Genomic DNA, 16,638 nt, shown 5'->3' with positions numbered 1-16,638 from the left:
ACGTTTTTTGGTGATGATGATGGACATCATTAAAACCCCTAATCGACTCCCTGTTGAGCACGTATCTCCTCTCAGAATGTTAGGCTGGCCGAATACGGATTGACAGATTCACACACGTAGAGAATTAAGAAAATTCTCAATTGTGCAGGTTTCCTCACTTCTTTACCGCTTGAGACAAATGATATACCTTACATAGGTATTTCAAATGATATTTCTTATAACAGAAAAATTTAAGGTGCATGCCCCGGACCGGATTCGAACCTACGCCCTCCGAATCGAAGGTAGAGGTCATATACACTGAGCTATCACGGCTTTTTTTTTGGTATATTTTGACTGAACTACGTATAAGTACCAACTCGTAGCTATCTACAGTTTGGGACTGGCAATGATCGGATTAACTTACGAGCGATGAGCTTATATTTTTGTATATTTTATTAAATAACCACTTTTATTATTGTAGATAACTAGTAAAGCCTTTTTTCTAGTACATTTTAATTTTGTCTTAGACAAAATTAAAATTAGGTTTTCTAGGGTTTTCTGTACTCAATTAAATCTATGAGTCTAATCTATCTATGTACCGTAGATACTATATATGAATAATCTGTGACTCGAACTCCTAAGTCGTATTGAGCGACGCAGTACTGATACGTACTACCTTTTAGGTCAGGAGGTCAGCCATATGTAAACTTTTGGTATGCCATTGACACAAAGATCTATTTTCATGAGTTGCCATAACAACTGCACTTATTGACTTCAAAACCTTTTAACGTGCTGGACTTGACAACTAAAACTCAAAGCATAACAGCCCTTATTAACCGAACAATAGAGTTTTTAGCACAAAATATGAACTGCACATTTAAAGTTGTCGTTTGAAAACTCAACCCAATAACACCTCAAGTGTTATAATTGGATTAAACGCCGCTGTTATTGGCTCAATTTGTCGTTTCTAACTAAATTTCATTTCAACCAATAGTGAATCAAAGTTCAGCCTATCAGGAGGCATTAAATTGTCGTGTTATCTAGTTACAACCAATAGCATACTTCATTGTCACTATTAATATTGTTGTCAAAAGTTTTCAAATCAGTTTTTGACCCGAAGTTTTCGATAGTGTTGTATTAAATATTTTTGTAAGGGTTTATTTTTTAAAATGTCTCATTCGTACGGCCATAGAGGCAGTTCTAGCCCCCATTCAAGATCAGAAAGCCAAATGGGGAATTATGGAGAAGAACTTACCGACGCAGAGCTCATAAAACAGGTAGGTAAAGATTTGACAACCAGAATTATCAGTAACATTTTTGGAATTGGCTAAATAAAAAATTTAGGGAAATTCTTAAATAACTCACGAATCAATCTCGCCACAGGTGCCTAGAGAATGAAAATTCACGTTGATCTTTCTCAACCACTTCACCTTCTTTATTTTCATAATTTTGCCCAAGAATCTCTTACTGCCTGACAAGAACACGGCTGCTAGAGCAGAGATAGGCAAGTCAGAATTCGACCAATATGACATAGTTACTTTTGTAAAAGAACTTGTCAGCAACAGATTAAGATTAGACCGTGTAGAAAGTCCTAAAATTAAGTATTTTAGTATTTTGTTTACAGGTAAACGATATAAAACAAACTATAAGAATAATTTCTCTCGAGAACGAAATCTTCGAACGCGTTATAATGAGACTGGAGCCAGGGTTGATGCACGGAATACAACAGGCATTGGACTACGCCACGAAACTGCAGAGCTCCTCTTCCTTAAACATTGGTAGCTTCGTTAAGTCCCAAACATCGCGATACGGCTTAGAATCTCTCGCGAGTCCATCCAGAATGCTGACCAGCCCGTCAAGAGTATCAACAAGACGAGTGGAATCATCAGCTAAAGTCAGTGGCACTGTGATTTTCGGCTCTGGACCTAGAATCAACGTTTTAGAACGTTCCGAACTAGTTTCCAGCGAAATGGAAATATTGATTGGCAATTTGGAAAAGGCAAGGAAGGAAGCGGCCAAACAACACGCTCTTCTAAAAGCGCAGTTAGAAGAAATTAGTATCAGGGAGACTGATATTAAAAAGGCAGCAGAAATGTTCGAACAAGAAGTAATAGTTGAAGGATGGGACAAAATCGCTCAGAGAATTCCTGCAGAGATTTGGATAAGATCGATGACTGAATGGGTCAAAATAACCGACAGCCACATAGAAAAGTTTAGGCTCAGAACGAGCACTTTAAATTCTCAATACAGTAACTTGAAAGGGCAAATTAAAGTTAAAGCTGAATTGAGTGAAAATTTGCGTGCAGTTGATTTTGAGAAGCTCAAAATAGAGAACAGGGAGTGTTTGGAAATCATAGATTACAAATTACAACAACTCGCTGAGTTGAAAAAGATGACGGGCGATGCTAATCTCAATTTAACAGTGCATAAAAAAGCAATGATGGAGCAAAATGCCTATTTGACAGATATACTTAAGTCTATTAAAGAGAAATATAAAAAGACAGTGGACTTAGATAAAGAAAGGGACGTGATAAATGTACAAGCGGACATTTTGGCTCAGAGATTAGAAGACGTGAAAAAAGTAAGGTTAGCTTATGAGGTGCCTGATATTATGGATTATGTGAAAGTAAAATCAGAGGTTGCAGATTTGAAACACAGCATCAAGCTACTGGGGAACAGAGTGAATATACAACAAATTGCGTTGGCGTCGCTAAATAAGAAATTAAAATCTATAGTTACGAATTAACAACAAATTTTTGAAGTAATATTTAGTTTGAAGTAATATTTAGTTTCTTCTTTTGCTCTCTGGTTTCTTTGTGTATGTCGTACAATCATGAAAATAAATTGTGTTAGAATATGATTTCTTTTGAAATGACCGTAGTCACACAATAGTCTATTCAATTTTCTGTAGACGGTTACTAAGTCGCACCGGTGGTTCGAACGAGCGCAAAAGGTTTATCAGTCGAGCGCGAAAGCTATAAGAGCGTATCCTGTGAGACAAAGCACAGACCTCGGCTAAGTAAAACCCCTCTTTCTGAGAGGAGACTAGCGCTAAACGGTGAGCCGAATATGGGTTATTAATGAGTATGGTTGGGCACCACTTTTTTATGTGGTATAGGCTTGCGCTTGAACACAATCATGCCTGATCGAAAGCTATGATGAGGTCCAAGATGAAGCGCGCTTGCCTAGAAGATACCTACCTATTCACTCTTGCCTTGAAGGTGCACAAGTCTTACGTGTCAGGAAACAGACGCCGGAAGGAACAAGGGCATTTCACGTCTAAGAAATTAGTAAGAAATTTGGACCTGTGTGGAATGTGGGAACACACATTTACCTGAGCAGCTGGTACGCCAGCATGCAGCTGAAGATGCAGACGAGCACGGCGCTGACGGAGAGCGCGAACACGCCGCGCAGGCACCAGTACAGCGCGCCGTGCACCACGCCGCAGTCTGTTACGCCTTCGAACGCGCAGCGAACACCTGTAACGAACAAGGGGCTTAGGTGCCATAACCTATTGCAAAATCATAATAATATCTGTCCATGATAATTAAGGGCATCTTAATATTACCTCAGAAAGTGGCACGAACTGAGTAAATGAAACGGTCGATGACGTCCAAAATCACTTCACGAAACAATCCTGCAATAAGCTTAATGGCCCTCAGAGTACAATATGTCGAAACATTATGGAATCGCTACGTATTTAAGAGCTTGTGGTATAGTCCCAGGTATTCAATCAAATTCATACATACAATAATAATATAAATGCAAAAGTAAGCATGTCTATCTGTCCGTTGCCTTTCACGACTGAACTACTGAACCGAATTAAATGAAATTTTGTATAGAGATTCATAGGACCATGGGGCAGTAGACCAGTAGACCATGGGGCTACTTTTTATCCCGTAAAATACACGGTTCCCGCAGAATTTGTAAAACAGAAAATTTCACACGAACGGAGGCGCGGGCATCCGCTGATGAATTAATGAACTTTACCAAGCAATGATAATTCTACCAATAGGTATAAATACAATAAAACTCATATAATCTCAGTTAAATAGTTTTGCTTACCATCATCATCAGAGCCGCTATGCTGCGAGTCTGTAGGCATTGAGTAGCACGTGCAAGTTCTAGTCAGTTTTGTGTAGTCGCAAAACTTCAGCGTTTGCAATCTGAAAAAACGATTAAATAGTTATCATCATTATCAACCCATATTCACTGCTGAGTCACCTCTCAGAATAAGACGAGTTAGGTCAATAGTCCACCACGCTGGCCCAATGCGGGTTGGCAGTCTTCACACACGCAAAGAATGAAGAAAATCCTTCACCGTTTAAAACACGCGATATTTAATTTCTAAAAATGCAAACGACTAAAAAGTTAGAGGTGCATGCCCCGGACCGAGTTTGAGCCCACAACCTCCGGAATCGGCAGCAGAGGTCATATACACTGGATTATCGCGGCTCAATAATTATAGTCTTACATAATTATTATTTTCTCCTCCCTTTTCTTATAATTATATCTAATACTAGACGAAGTCCCGACTCCCAGGGTTTGACCCTCGTACTTCCCGTTTACGTCAGAATACGGAGATAAAATATTGCCACAAATGTCGTGGCTTTTAGGTAAAATGGTAAAATAATTTTCAAAATCGGTTCAGTAGATCCAGAGATTACCCCCTAAAACACCACAAACCTTACCTCTTTATAATATTAGTAAAGATGTATAAAAGTTGATATTGGTTGACTATTTAGAAATGTAACTTTACTTCACTTTAAAAATTAAAATTTTATTAAAAGTATCTATATTATATAATATAACTCACTTATTCATATGTATTACAGTTGTTGTAATTGTCACCAGAACACACGTCAACGCGCATACAAGACAGCAGGCACCAACCACTTTGATCTGAAAATAATTAAATTTATAACAACTAACAATAATTGATATTTTTTTTTATTTTAGGTTATTTTATTGGAAACATCAACTTTTTCCTCAGCATGATTAAGTCATGTTGACGTAAAAGTTGATGTTTGTCAAGTGACCCAGTTGGCTTATTTGAAATACAAGAACAATTGAAATAAAGTAGTCTTTTAATTAAGTTTGAAATAAAATGTTACTCAAAGTTGTATTGCTATGGAAACTATAAATCAAACTTTAAACTCGTAATTTGCCTATAAGACAAAACATGCAAAGTTAAAGATACAAGGCCAACACAGGTGTACGCAGAAGTGGCCAAGTAGTTGCGTGCAATTTATAAATTGACAGACAGATATATAGCTTTGAATTTAATTTTTTTTTTACATTTTACAATGAAATATTGTAAGAAAAAGAGGGTAATCATGCCTAATATTGTATTTAGCGACATACTTTTCTTACCATATAGCTGTATCTGTTTCGTCGGCGAGCTAAACTCATAATGCACACTCCGGTCAGTACCAACTGTAACAAAAAAAAATTAGTTATATAAAACAAAATAGTACAAATTCTGTTTCTCATACCGAACTTGTTTGTTTTGACTAAGTTTGGCCTTTATTTCTTAAAAGTACTACAAGCTGCAAGTATTTCGTCTCGACTACCCGATTTTAATCCTACAGTTGATTGATAGTGGGAGTCGATGTTTGCACTATCAGTTACCTACTGTCCAGCGAGCCTTGTAAACATGTTTTGAAAAAAGTAAATTATTTTCTTTCGTTCTAGATTTGTCGTTCCCTTTTAAGTTTCGCCTCGTCTAGTTGCGTATTGACCCATTCTTGACCATATTAGATCTTTAATTTACGTCAAACAGTTACGTCTTTTTCTGGATTATCCAATGTAGTATAAGATTGTCTTGTTTACTCCAATCTTTTCTATAGCAATAGTTATCAACTTACCATATTTTAGGTGGAAAACCTACATATTAAAATCACATAGCAGAGTACATTCACACTTCAATACACCATCCTATGTGTAATTAGAGCCTCAATACCTCAACGGTAAAGCGGTCGGAGTCAACACCGAGGTGGTGGTGGTTCGATCCCCGCCCAGTTGGACTATTGTCGTACCCACTCCTAATACAGTCTTTCCCGCTGAGTTGGAGGGGAATGGGAGTGGTAATTCCCATGTAATGCTCTTGGGGATTACTGACTATTGATAGCTGCCTTATTGAAGCACTCACCATAGCGGCCGGCACCGCGGCTGGCACCGTCTCCAAGTGGTGCGGCGAGGCTGTGTACGCTCGCAGCAGAATGTGCTGCGCCGCCAGCAGCCCGCCCAGCGCGGCGGACAGCGCGCCGCAGCCGCAGCACCACCACGCATACTTGCGGCGGCGACATGACGTCTCGTTGCCACTACAGCCCACCGACGCTGTAATAATGAATTAATTCGTTAATTAAATCATATCTTTATGTTTCTTCGGTTTAATGGTTACACTATGGGGTTTCAAATCATTTAATCCTGGGATCGAGTATTATGAAATATTGAAATAGTGAGTTATTCTTGCTTCCGAAAAATATGCAATTGTAGCTCGGCGTATATGACCTCTTCATGTCAGAGAGTACGTTAAGCTGTCATCGCGGTTAATAGAGCCAATAAAGACAGAAAGAGTTCAGTCGTTTTGAGTTTTACAAGCTGCGTTCCTTAACTACGATCTACTATTACTCAAGTTAGTAGCTCAAACTACGCTTATGCTATTACGTGACCTAGTGTTCATTGGACGGGCTTAAAACAAGTTAAAGGTTAAGTTTTTCTGCCTGCGAGGGCCCTTTTCATCAATGTATAATATCTTTTCCCTTTTCATAAAATATCTTCTATAAGTACCTAATACAGTCTTTTCCGACTAGTTCGAGGGGAATGAGAATTTAAAAATATGGCAAATATTCTTTAATATATATAAAAAGAGTACTACAGAGAGTCCTACAAACAAGAATAGGACTATGATGATTGTTTATTTCCTAAGTGCAATAAGTCAATTTCAATAAGTTTTTCGTCTCGCCTAATTATTAATAATTAAGAAGAATTATTTTGTAAAATAATGAAAACAAAACTGACTGTGAAAAAAATTATAAATGCTTGAAAAATATACTTTAAGCCTCGTAAGCGTAATTTGACGTAAAACCTAGCGAACCGATAAATATTTCAAGGTCATCAACTTGTTTGTAAGATTGAAATTCTATCTCAACCACTATCGTGGTAATAAAGACGACAATAAGGTTGCTTAAAATGGTAAAAATGAATTAGATACAGCGAAAAACCATTCCCACACTTTCGCAAACTAATTAATTCTGCGTTTGTTTTGTGTTAATTAATGCTATAATTTCTAAAAAAAGAATCACACATTAAATTGATTATGAGATTTTAATTGTGTGTTGCTTTTTGAAATCATTGTACCTACATATGAGACTAATAAAATCATAAATATTTTAAACTTACATGTTATTTAAATTATAAAAGTATGTGTTTAGATCGTTGCCTATAATTATTATTATTTATCTATGAAGTATTCTTTATTTATTAATATTAATTTAACTACAAAAAAAAATTATAAGTGTTTTTTTTTTATCAATTCAATTTTGGTATTTTAATACAAATTGAGAATCTCCTATTTTTGAAGTCGGTTGAAAATAACTTTAGGTTGGTAAGTACTGAAAAAGAATTCTTTAAGGTACTTAGGTAATGCGTTGAAAATATTACAATTCCAATAACAAACGTAATCTGTTGAAAAGAATGCTATTAAAATTATAAGTTTAAAATTGAAATAAAAATTACAAAGTTAACATTTACCAAAGTATGGTGGTGGGGGCACATAGTGTTGTCCCACGTCAGCTGCGATAGTCGATTGTGGTGTCGATACTTGGTACTGTAGCACTTGCATCACATCACCGGACTGCATATCGATATGTTAAAAATCGAACACTAAACTCTTTATTATTATAAGCGAACAATAAAATATCATATTGATGTAAACCACAGTTTAATTGTCGTTAAAATGTACACAAGAGTTGCTATAACATTTAAAATGCGCGCCATTTCTATAAAATCGATATTTACACCCCAAACTACGAGAACAATGACCTTTTAAAACAACAATATTTACGTATAACAACTTTATGATGACGTCATAAAACACCTTTTTCAAAATATAATAACGATTCCATTTTTAAAAAGTTACATCCGGTCCTTTGTATTTAAAAAAATATAAATAATTAGACACTGTAATTTCCCTCTCAAATAAGGATTTCTGTATTAAACTAGCCGCAATTTTATAAACAACACATTTAAATGAATTGAACACAACAAAATAATTACTATTTATGTTATTAAACGCGTGGTTTATGAACAATGGCGTATTATAAAGCTACATATTTGAAGCAATTCCGTCGGCAAACTAGGTTATGTGTTACAATGGCAGAGATCCGCGCAGAATCAGTAGATTCTTTATGGTGTACAGGTAGAACGACTCCTTTAGAGGGATTTATGTTTATGGATTTTGGTGTATTCACTTTTCTATTGCGTAGCTTTAGTTATGTTTTTTGCATTGACTGTTAGTCTACGAAATGCATCGATGTATGAATTGTTCGCAATTGATAATGCTGACAGAAAAAGTTTTGTATTTCAATACCCTTTTTTTGAAAAAGTGTTATTCAATAAATTCGCTTTGTATTTTAGATTTTGGGTTTACCTTTATGTAGGTATCTAATGCCGGCTGACGACCGCTACTTTGTCCGATTGGTTCCATTTCATTTGGATATTTTTTATAGGTATGATGTTTACTGAAAACCAGCGCTAAAGCTAGCTAGCTTTATGCTTAGCAGGAGACCTTAATTTGGTCAGTGCGCTTTTCTTTTTTGTATATAATGTAAAAGTTTTTACTGACCAAATAAAAATATTATTCTTCTCCTTCTTCTTTTTTCTATATTTTTAATTCTTATAAGTTTTTTCTGCAATACGACTTTGAATAACAATGATACTGCATATTAATAACAATAACTTGAGAAATTATGAGTTAGCTATACAAACACCTCTACAATTTTGTTTTTCTGTTTACAAGTAGCCTGTATTGGATTTCAAGATCAACAGTCTCTTTATAAAAAAATATATCAAAATTGGCTTAGCAATTTTTCAGTAGAGCACACAGTATATTACGATAAAAGTATACATATATGCTAAGTACAATCTCACCTGATGGTCAGTGATGATGCAATCTACCCTGGAAGCGGGCTAACTTGTTAGGAGGAGGATAAAAATCCACACCCCTTTCGGTTTCTACACGACATCGTACCGGAACGCTAAATCGCTTGGCGGTACGTCTTTGGCGGTAGTAGGGTGGTAACCAGCAATGGCCCAAAGCCTCCCGCCAGCAAGACCAATTAAAAAGAAGGCCCAACCGGGGATCGAACCCAGGACCTCCGTCTTGTAAATCCACCGCGCATACCATTGAAGCCGTCAAAATAAAAGAAAGTTCAAACTGCGACATTCTTTATAATCTCTATTCATATACTAGCAGGTACAAAATTCATTGAAGCCTCACAAATAAACAGGTAGGTACAGAGATACTCGGCTATTGTCAGAAAGTTGAGACTTTTTGCTCGATTCTGTTAAACCGTGGGAGAGTTTTTGTAAAACCTGTTTGCTTCGGTAATATTTTAGTCGCAAAACTAGTCCGAAATTCATCAATCACATTTTTTTGCGGCGTCACTATACTTAGACGTTCTATTGACTGGCCAGTTGGTGAATTGACCGGAAGCCATCAATTAATGATGTCATTGACGTTACAAAAGAGCCAGTCCGTCTGTGTTATCCGACACCGCGTGGCGTAAAGATCTCATAAAAGATAAAATTAGAAAACTAGTTTTTGTGTATAATTTTAATTTGTTCATGGAATTTATGTTTTTAAATTTTAAATCACAAAAATGTTAGTTATTAATAGGTAAAGTTTGTGTAGGTAAAGGTTGTGTGTAGATTTAATGGATCTCATCATCATTGTCAACCTATATTCGGCTCACTGCTGAGATCGAGTCTCCTCTCAGAATGAGAGAGGTTAGACCAATAGTCCACCACGCCGGTCCAATGCGGATTTGCATTGACATTGCGGATGCGGGATCTAAGGATCTACTGAACCGATTTTAAAAATGATTTTACTAAAGACTAAAACCTACTACAAAAATAATCCTAATTATCGTAAAACCTACTTCTAAAATAAATATACCCCATCATTGAGAACTTTGGTCCATTTGATTAAGTGCAACAAGCAGTGGTATCATAATGCGGAAGCGGGATCTAAGGTGCTAATGAATCGATTTTTAAAATTCTTTTAACACTAGAAAGCCACGTTATTTATGAAAGTCATAGTATATATTTTATCCCCGGTTTCACACGGCAACGGGAACTACGCGGTTAATACCATGGGACGTCAACCATTTTAAAACCAAAAACACCCGTTTTTTACGTCGGAAGTTAGTCAATAGACAATAATCATTTATTTCAATTAGGCTTAGTTTACAAGCACTTTCGAAACGTCATGTATTTATATTATAAGATAATGCTGATAATAATTAGTCGATAACTTAAAATTATATTTAGTAAATTTACGAGGGTTCCAAACGCGCCTTGATCCGAGAAGAGCTCACAACTTACTCAGCCAGGTTTTTTCTTTAAATAAGTTACTCGTAAGTTAAGTTTTTCGTTTTTTTTTTATTGAGAAAGAATACAATATGGAACTTAAGCTAACTTATCCTAATAACTATACAAATCATGCCCACGTGGAATGGTAGCAAGAATACTGGCTGCATTTCCGCGCTGGACAGCCAGGCTGATCCTTTGCGCAAGAAATGAGCCAGCCCTTCTGTCACCAGTCGAGGCAACTAGCCGCGGTGAAATTATTCGATATATTTTTTTGGCACTGCGACTCCATGGCCCAAGGGTCTCCACGGCACTTAGTTTTTCGTTAAGTTAATTTACCATTGTTTCTCCTGTTAGTAGCGGCGAGTACGCTGGCGGGTGGGCGCGGGGGCAGCGCGGGAGGGGTGTCGGTCTTAGCCGGAGGGGGGGGACCGGGCTCCTCTGCGCACGCATACTGCGCCGACGCCGGCTTGCATGTGCAGGCCACTTGGTACTGGAAATTGAAAAAAAAATTGGATTGAAGCAGGCGTTACTTTGTGGAAGTTCATCATGATTATATAATATTTATTTTGCTATCATCCACGAAAAGCTGACGAACCCATGTGACAATGTCACCCAGGTCCGACAACATACTCTCTACGTACGTTTCACTCTGAAACCGGAGCATCCTCAGACGTTGACTCAGGAGATTCGACAACGTGCAATTGCATTACTTGCGTTGTCGCATGGGTTCGTGGGGTTTTCGCGGAGGATAGCAAAATAAATAAATCATTATATAATAAAAAAAATTAATCAATGTCAAATATATTTCATAATAATTTGTAACCTCAATAGATAAAATCTGAAATTAATATTCGCAGAAGCACCAAAGTCTAAAGAAAAAAGTCACCAAAGTCTAAGTAAAGTTTGGTTAGCGCAACCAGTTGTGAAACTATAGAAGACTAAAGACTTAAAGAGTCAATGGATGTTGTAGTCCTGAGCTGCTCGTATTGCTAGCTACCCACGGTCATGTACATCGCGACCAACGTACGATGAGTTTTACCAGACGTCATGCCAGCAATCACAAAACATAGAGCACTTATGGTACGCTCGTTTCGTTGGAACGAAAGAAATGAAAAATTACGGACTTTCATTCAAACTTGCGAGAGCCTCTAGACCTTTATTCCGGCCCTATCGCAAAGTCCGTTCTTAGCGGATACTTACTAGCTATAGACTACCTCCCTGCCAAATTTCATCCTTGTACGTCAAGCGGTTTTCGAGATTTCGTGACAATGACCTTTCGCATTTATATAATAAGAAGAAGAAGACTAGCCGACGACCGAACATTAATTTGCCCGTTTTCGCCACACTTTTGATCGGTGCTTTGCTCCTATTGGTCGTAGCGTGATGTTATGTAGCTTAGAGCCTTCCTCGATAAATGGGCTTTTCAACACAAAAAAGATTTTTTCAGTTGTAACCATTACTTCGTCAGTAGGTAAGGCAGAAGTACGAAATTGCTTATACCGGCAGAGCAAATGTTGTGTGATGACGTCACTTACAACATCAGCGATCGTTATTTATGCGGACTTCAAATGCCTGTAAAATCATAACTATTTGGTATTTTTAAATAAAACAAAAACTAGTGTATTTGTGTAAGGCTCTAATGTAACAATTTTTCAAATGATTTTGCATACCTAATAACATACTCCATTCCCGTCAGGTTAACTTTTAAAAATACATGCATACATATATACATTATTGTACCTATTGAACAGTCATGTATCTATGGATGTATGAGAAACCAGAGTTTGTATCAAGCGGTATAAAAAATTCCTTTTCTTTGGAACGGCTTACCTTTGTTAAAATTCCATCCGCACTGATAGTCAATATATGGCGACCTCGCATTGGAAAGCGCAATGTTGGTCGACCCCCTACAAGGTATAATGATGATAATGATGATGATGATGATGATGATGATGATGATGATGATGATGATGATGATGATGATGATGATGATGATGATGATGACTATAAATATATAAACAGTAACCTTATGCAAGTCGGAGGTGACAGAGGCGCCGGTGTCGCAGTCGGGGCAGGCGTCGGGCGCGGGCGAGCTGCGCGCAGACCGCGCCTCCGCTAGCGACATCGTGCGAGCTGCTGGAACAATGCAACGGTTCCTTTATTATAGACTAGCTGACACCGCGCGGTTTCACCCGCGTGGTTCCCGTTCCCCGTACGAATCCGGGTATAATATATAGCCTATAGCCTTCCTTGATAAATGGGCTATCTAACACTGAAAGAATTTTTCAAATCGGACCAGTAGTTCCTGAGATTAGCGCGTTCAATCAAACAAACAAACAAACTCTTCAGCTTTATAATATTAGTATAGATTCTCGGGATAAAATATAGCCTGCTAGCGGACGCCCGCGACTTCGTCCGCGTGGAATCTAGTTTTTCACAAATCCCTCTGGAACCATGGATTTTTCCGGGATAAAAATTAGTCTATGTGTTAATCCAGGCTATAATATATCTTAATGCCTAATTTCAGCTAATTCGGTTCAGTAGTTGAGGCGTGAATGAGTAACAAACATTCATATCAACAAAATCATCAGTTTTCACAAATCTCGGGAAACCATGGATTTTTTCGGGATAAAAAGTATTCTATGTGTTAATCCAGAGCAAAATATATTTCCATTCCAAATTTCAGCCAAATTCGGTTGAGTAGTTGAGGCGTGAATGAGGAACAAACATACTTACACACTTACACACAAACTTTCGCCTTTATAATATTAGTGTGATTCTCGGGATAAAATATAGCCTTGTGCGGAGTGATCCAGGATAGTTTAACTTCCCAACAATGAAATAATTTTTCAAATCGGTTCAGTAGTTTCAGAGCTCCGTGATTTCCGTAATGTTCAGATTTGACGGCCTCCGTGGCGCAATGGTATGCGCGGTGGATTTACAAAACAGAGGTCCTGGGTTTGATCCCCAGGTGGGCCGGTTGAGATTTTCTTAATTGGTCCAGGTCTGGCTGGTGGAAGGCTTCGGAGTTCGGCCGCGGTTAGTTACCACACTCCGACAAAGACCGCCAAGCGATTTAACGTTCCGGTACGATGTCGTGTAGAAACCAAAAGGGGTGTGGATTTTCATCCTTTTCCTAACAAATTAGCCCACTTCCATCTTAGACTGCATCATCACTTACCATCAGCCAGACCTGGACCAATTAAGACAACCTCAATTAGTCCAGCTGGGGTTCGAACCCAGGACCTCCGTCTTCAAGTCCACTGCGCCATGGAGGCCGTCAAAACTAGTAGTAACTAGCGCTTGTCTGAGACGCCCACTAATTCATCTAAGTTTTGTCTCTATTTCAAACTTGGAGTTTTTTTCGTTTCATTTGTATAAAGCTCTATACAGTCAAGCCTTTGCCTTTAGTTTTAGAAAAACAAATGCAAATTCGACCGCCTGCTTCCGGTCAGCTGTCATCGCGAATCGTAAAATGGCGACACAAGCGCACGAACCGTTTGATTGCAGGCTGCACCCTTTTATTTAAGAAAACATCTGTCAAAAACTCATTCATCATAATAGACAGTTGCTTCCAATTTTCTATAATACTAGTTGACGAAGTAGCAGATGGTAGTATACCACACACTATAATGTACCTTCACCATAAATGTTTTCTGTGCCTTCACTGAGGCAGAGTGGATTTACTGTGACTGAGGTCTCATTACGAAATTATGATCGTATTGGAGGACAATTTGTATTTTAATACCTACCCTAGTCACTAATTAAAACCTTGTGCAAGCCACAGGTAGGAACGCGTCAAACAAACAGAATTACTTTTACGATGTAGGTATTTCAAGTAGGCTTTTGAAACGTCAACTTTGACAGTTTGTAAAGCTTCCAACACCGATTTGGATGGCATGTTAAGCAAAGAAGAGCCAAAAAGAAACTCGCCATTTGGTTTTTCTTAAATCATATATTATTACAATTATTAAAATCATTACATTTTCTTTTTTTTTTTTATTCTTTACAAGTTAGCCCTTGACTACAATCTCACCTGATGGTAAGTGATGATGCAGTCTAAGATGGAAGCGGGCTAACTTGTTAGGAGGAGGATGAAAATCCACACCCCTTTCGGTTTCTACACGGCATCGTACCGGAACGCTAAATCGCTTGGCGGTACGTCTTTGTCGGTCTTTACTTTTACTTCCCGTGTCAACAAGGAGGAACGTCTTACAATAGACCACACTGCCATCATTTTAACAGCAGGTTTAATCAACGAGTCGCGAAGAAGTGGCAATGGGCGGTGCACATAGTATACAGACCCGATAGACTCTAGATAGCACATGGTACGACTAAATTGCACTGAAGCTGCCATGTTAGCCCGTCCACTATATGCCTATGAACAATAACACAAAAAATACAGTATTTCAGTTAAACATATTGAAGAGCTACTTATAAAGCCAAGAAACTGTAACTATAATTAGAGTGTTTTGGTTCGACAAGTAAGCTTAATTGGTTACGCCTTTGCTATGACAATACAAGTTTATAAAGATTATTGCAAATGTATTTACAGGATTGCATACTTACATGGCTATATAGGTTACAAATATATCTTTCGATTGATACCTAATAAGAATTTTATAAGAATAATGTAGCTTAAATTAACCAAAATGCAAAAAAACTTTTAAATGCCGATTTCTCAAAACTGGGTTTTCTGAGATACAGTGTTTTGGGTTTACACGGCAGAGGTAGGGTTTATTGTATTTTGTACAAAAATCAATATAACTTAAAAACCGTAAAATTTCGGCTAACATATTAAAAGCAATGGAATAAAATAACACAAGCTGGAATGTATAAACTGTATTTCAAATAACTTATTACTCATTCTTAAACAAATCGTTACTTTGGTAGATGGATAATACATTAATTAAATAAACTTCACGCCACATAATCGCATGTTCGCCTCTTTTACATAGAGTATATATCACAATACCCTACCAACCTCAGAATAAAACCATTATCATTAATAAACAGTACAGATTAAAACATTTATCTGGAAGAAGGAGTTTTTATATGTTGTCTTATGTATTTATAATTATTTAAATAATTAAAAATCTAACATTCGGCCATACTGACTACAAGTTTGTCCTCAAACTTTGTAAACACAAATAAATTCTAACATTACATTATTATAAAGATTCACTGAACTATGTCTCATAGTATTTAAAATTTTAATTTATGTTTATTACCACAACTCATTAATTCTCCAATAATTTCTGATTATAACAAAAGTGAGTCCCAATTAATCTATTATTATTACTACTTGCTAAATTCACTGATTTACAAGTAGTAAAATTCAATTTTGTCATTACAGATATTTTCTAATTTTAAACCTTGATTTAACAATATGTTGAAACACCCTACAATACATTTAATTATTCTTTAAGAATTATATAATTATAGTTTAACAGATTTCTCATTCAATATTTACAAATTGTGAATACAGACCTATACAGATTTTGATAGTGATTCTATTGATAAAAATCCAAACACTTAAATTCAGTTAAACTGGTATGTTAATTCTTGTTTTTACAAATTTGAAATAAATTCAATCTTTAATCACTTCCAGATTCAGTCCAATTACCCAAATTCATGACAAAATTGTCTGTCATTTTGTCATTCCTAAACTAAACTAAAAGTTATGTTAATATAAAGTTATAACTATGAAACCTCGATTCTACAGAGACAGTTCTTATAATCGCATTAGATCATACAAGTAAATCATGTACTTTGACGAAAAACAACATCTAGCGAGGTAGGTCTTATGTATGTCTGAGCTTCCAGATGACAAGAGGGAGCTTTACTCTAGACAGAGACTTATTAAATATTGTAATTAACTTAGACAGAGTAGTAGATTAATTTAAAGCATTAAGTACATAGACGATATGTAATATTTACAAATGTAATGTCTTTATCTTCTAATATTTGTCTGAGCTTCCAGATGACAAGAGGGAGCTTTACTCTAGACAGAGACTTATTAAATATTGTAATTAACTTAGACAGAGTAGTAGATTAATTTAA

At 36.8% G+C, this 16,638-nt stretch overlaps 2 protein-coding genes across 11 annotated transcripts in view; one reads left to right on the top strand and one right to left on the bottom strand.

Moving 5' to 3' along the window:
- Positions 1-16,638, bottom strand: part of LOC112054346 (uncharacterized) — a 50,696-nt gene that overhangs the window by 13,813 nt on the left and 20,245 nt on the right. For 3 of the 10 annotated variants that reach the window (XM_052886859.1, XM_052886869.1, XM_052886863.1), the window contains exons 2-8: positions 12,602-12,711; positions 10,912-11,065; positions 6,131-6,318; positions 5,344-5,415; positions 4,796-4,881; positions 4,045-4,145; positions 3,314-3,458 (exon numbers count right to left, since the gene is read on the bottom strand). In XM_052886859.1, coding sequence (XP_052742819.1) covers positions 3,314-3,458; positions 4,045-4,145; positions 4,796-4,881; positions 5,344-5,415; positions 6,131-6,318; positions 10,912-11,065; positions 12,602-12,700 — 845 coding nt within the window. In that variant the 5' untranslated portion in view covers positions 12,701-12,711. Of the gene's footprint in view, positions 1-3,313; positions 3,459-4,044; positions 4,146-4,795; positions 4,882-5,343; positions 5,416-6,130; positions 6,319-10,911; positions 11,066-12,601; positions 12,713-14,879; positions 14,954-16,638 lie in introns of all 10 variants that reach the window. The other 7 variants (XM_052886861.1, XM_052886865.1, XM_052886864.1 and 4 more) reach the window with 4 other exon arrangements.
- LOC112054347 (coiled-coil domain-containing protein 113-like) lies at positions 94-3,295 on the top strand. The gene is made up of 2 exons (XM_024094113.2): positions 94-1,256; positions 1,604-3,295. Exons 1-2 carry the CDS (start codon positions 1,149-1,151, stop codon positions 2,723-2,725), a joined length of 1,230 nt encoding a protein of 409 aa, XP_023949881.2. The 5' UTR covers positions 94-1,148; the 3' UTR covers positions 2,726-3,295.

The sequence above is a fragment of the Bicyclus anynana genome, chromosome 18, assembly GCF_947172395.1.
Source record: "Bicyclus anynana chromosome 18, ilBicAnyn1.1, whole genome shotgun sequence".
Lineage (NCBI taxonomy): Eukaryota > Metazoa > Arthropoda > Insecta > Lepidoptera > Nymphalidae > Bicyclus > Bicyclus anynana.
Note: the sequence above shows the minus strand (reverse complement) of the source record. Positions and strands in the feature narration are given on the sequence as shown.

What these genes read in the sequence shown, in the direction of transcription:
- LOC112054347 (XM_024094113.2), top strand. Translation starts at nt 1,149, where the DNA reads ATGTCTCATTCGTACGGCCATAGAGGCAGTTCTAGCCCCCATTCAAGA. An exon ending in ACGCAGAGCTCATAAAACAG is followed by an intron (nt 1,257 to 1,603) that starts GTAGGTAAAGAT and finishes TTTTGTTTACAG; the next exon opens with GTAAACGATATAAAACAAAC.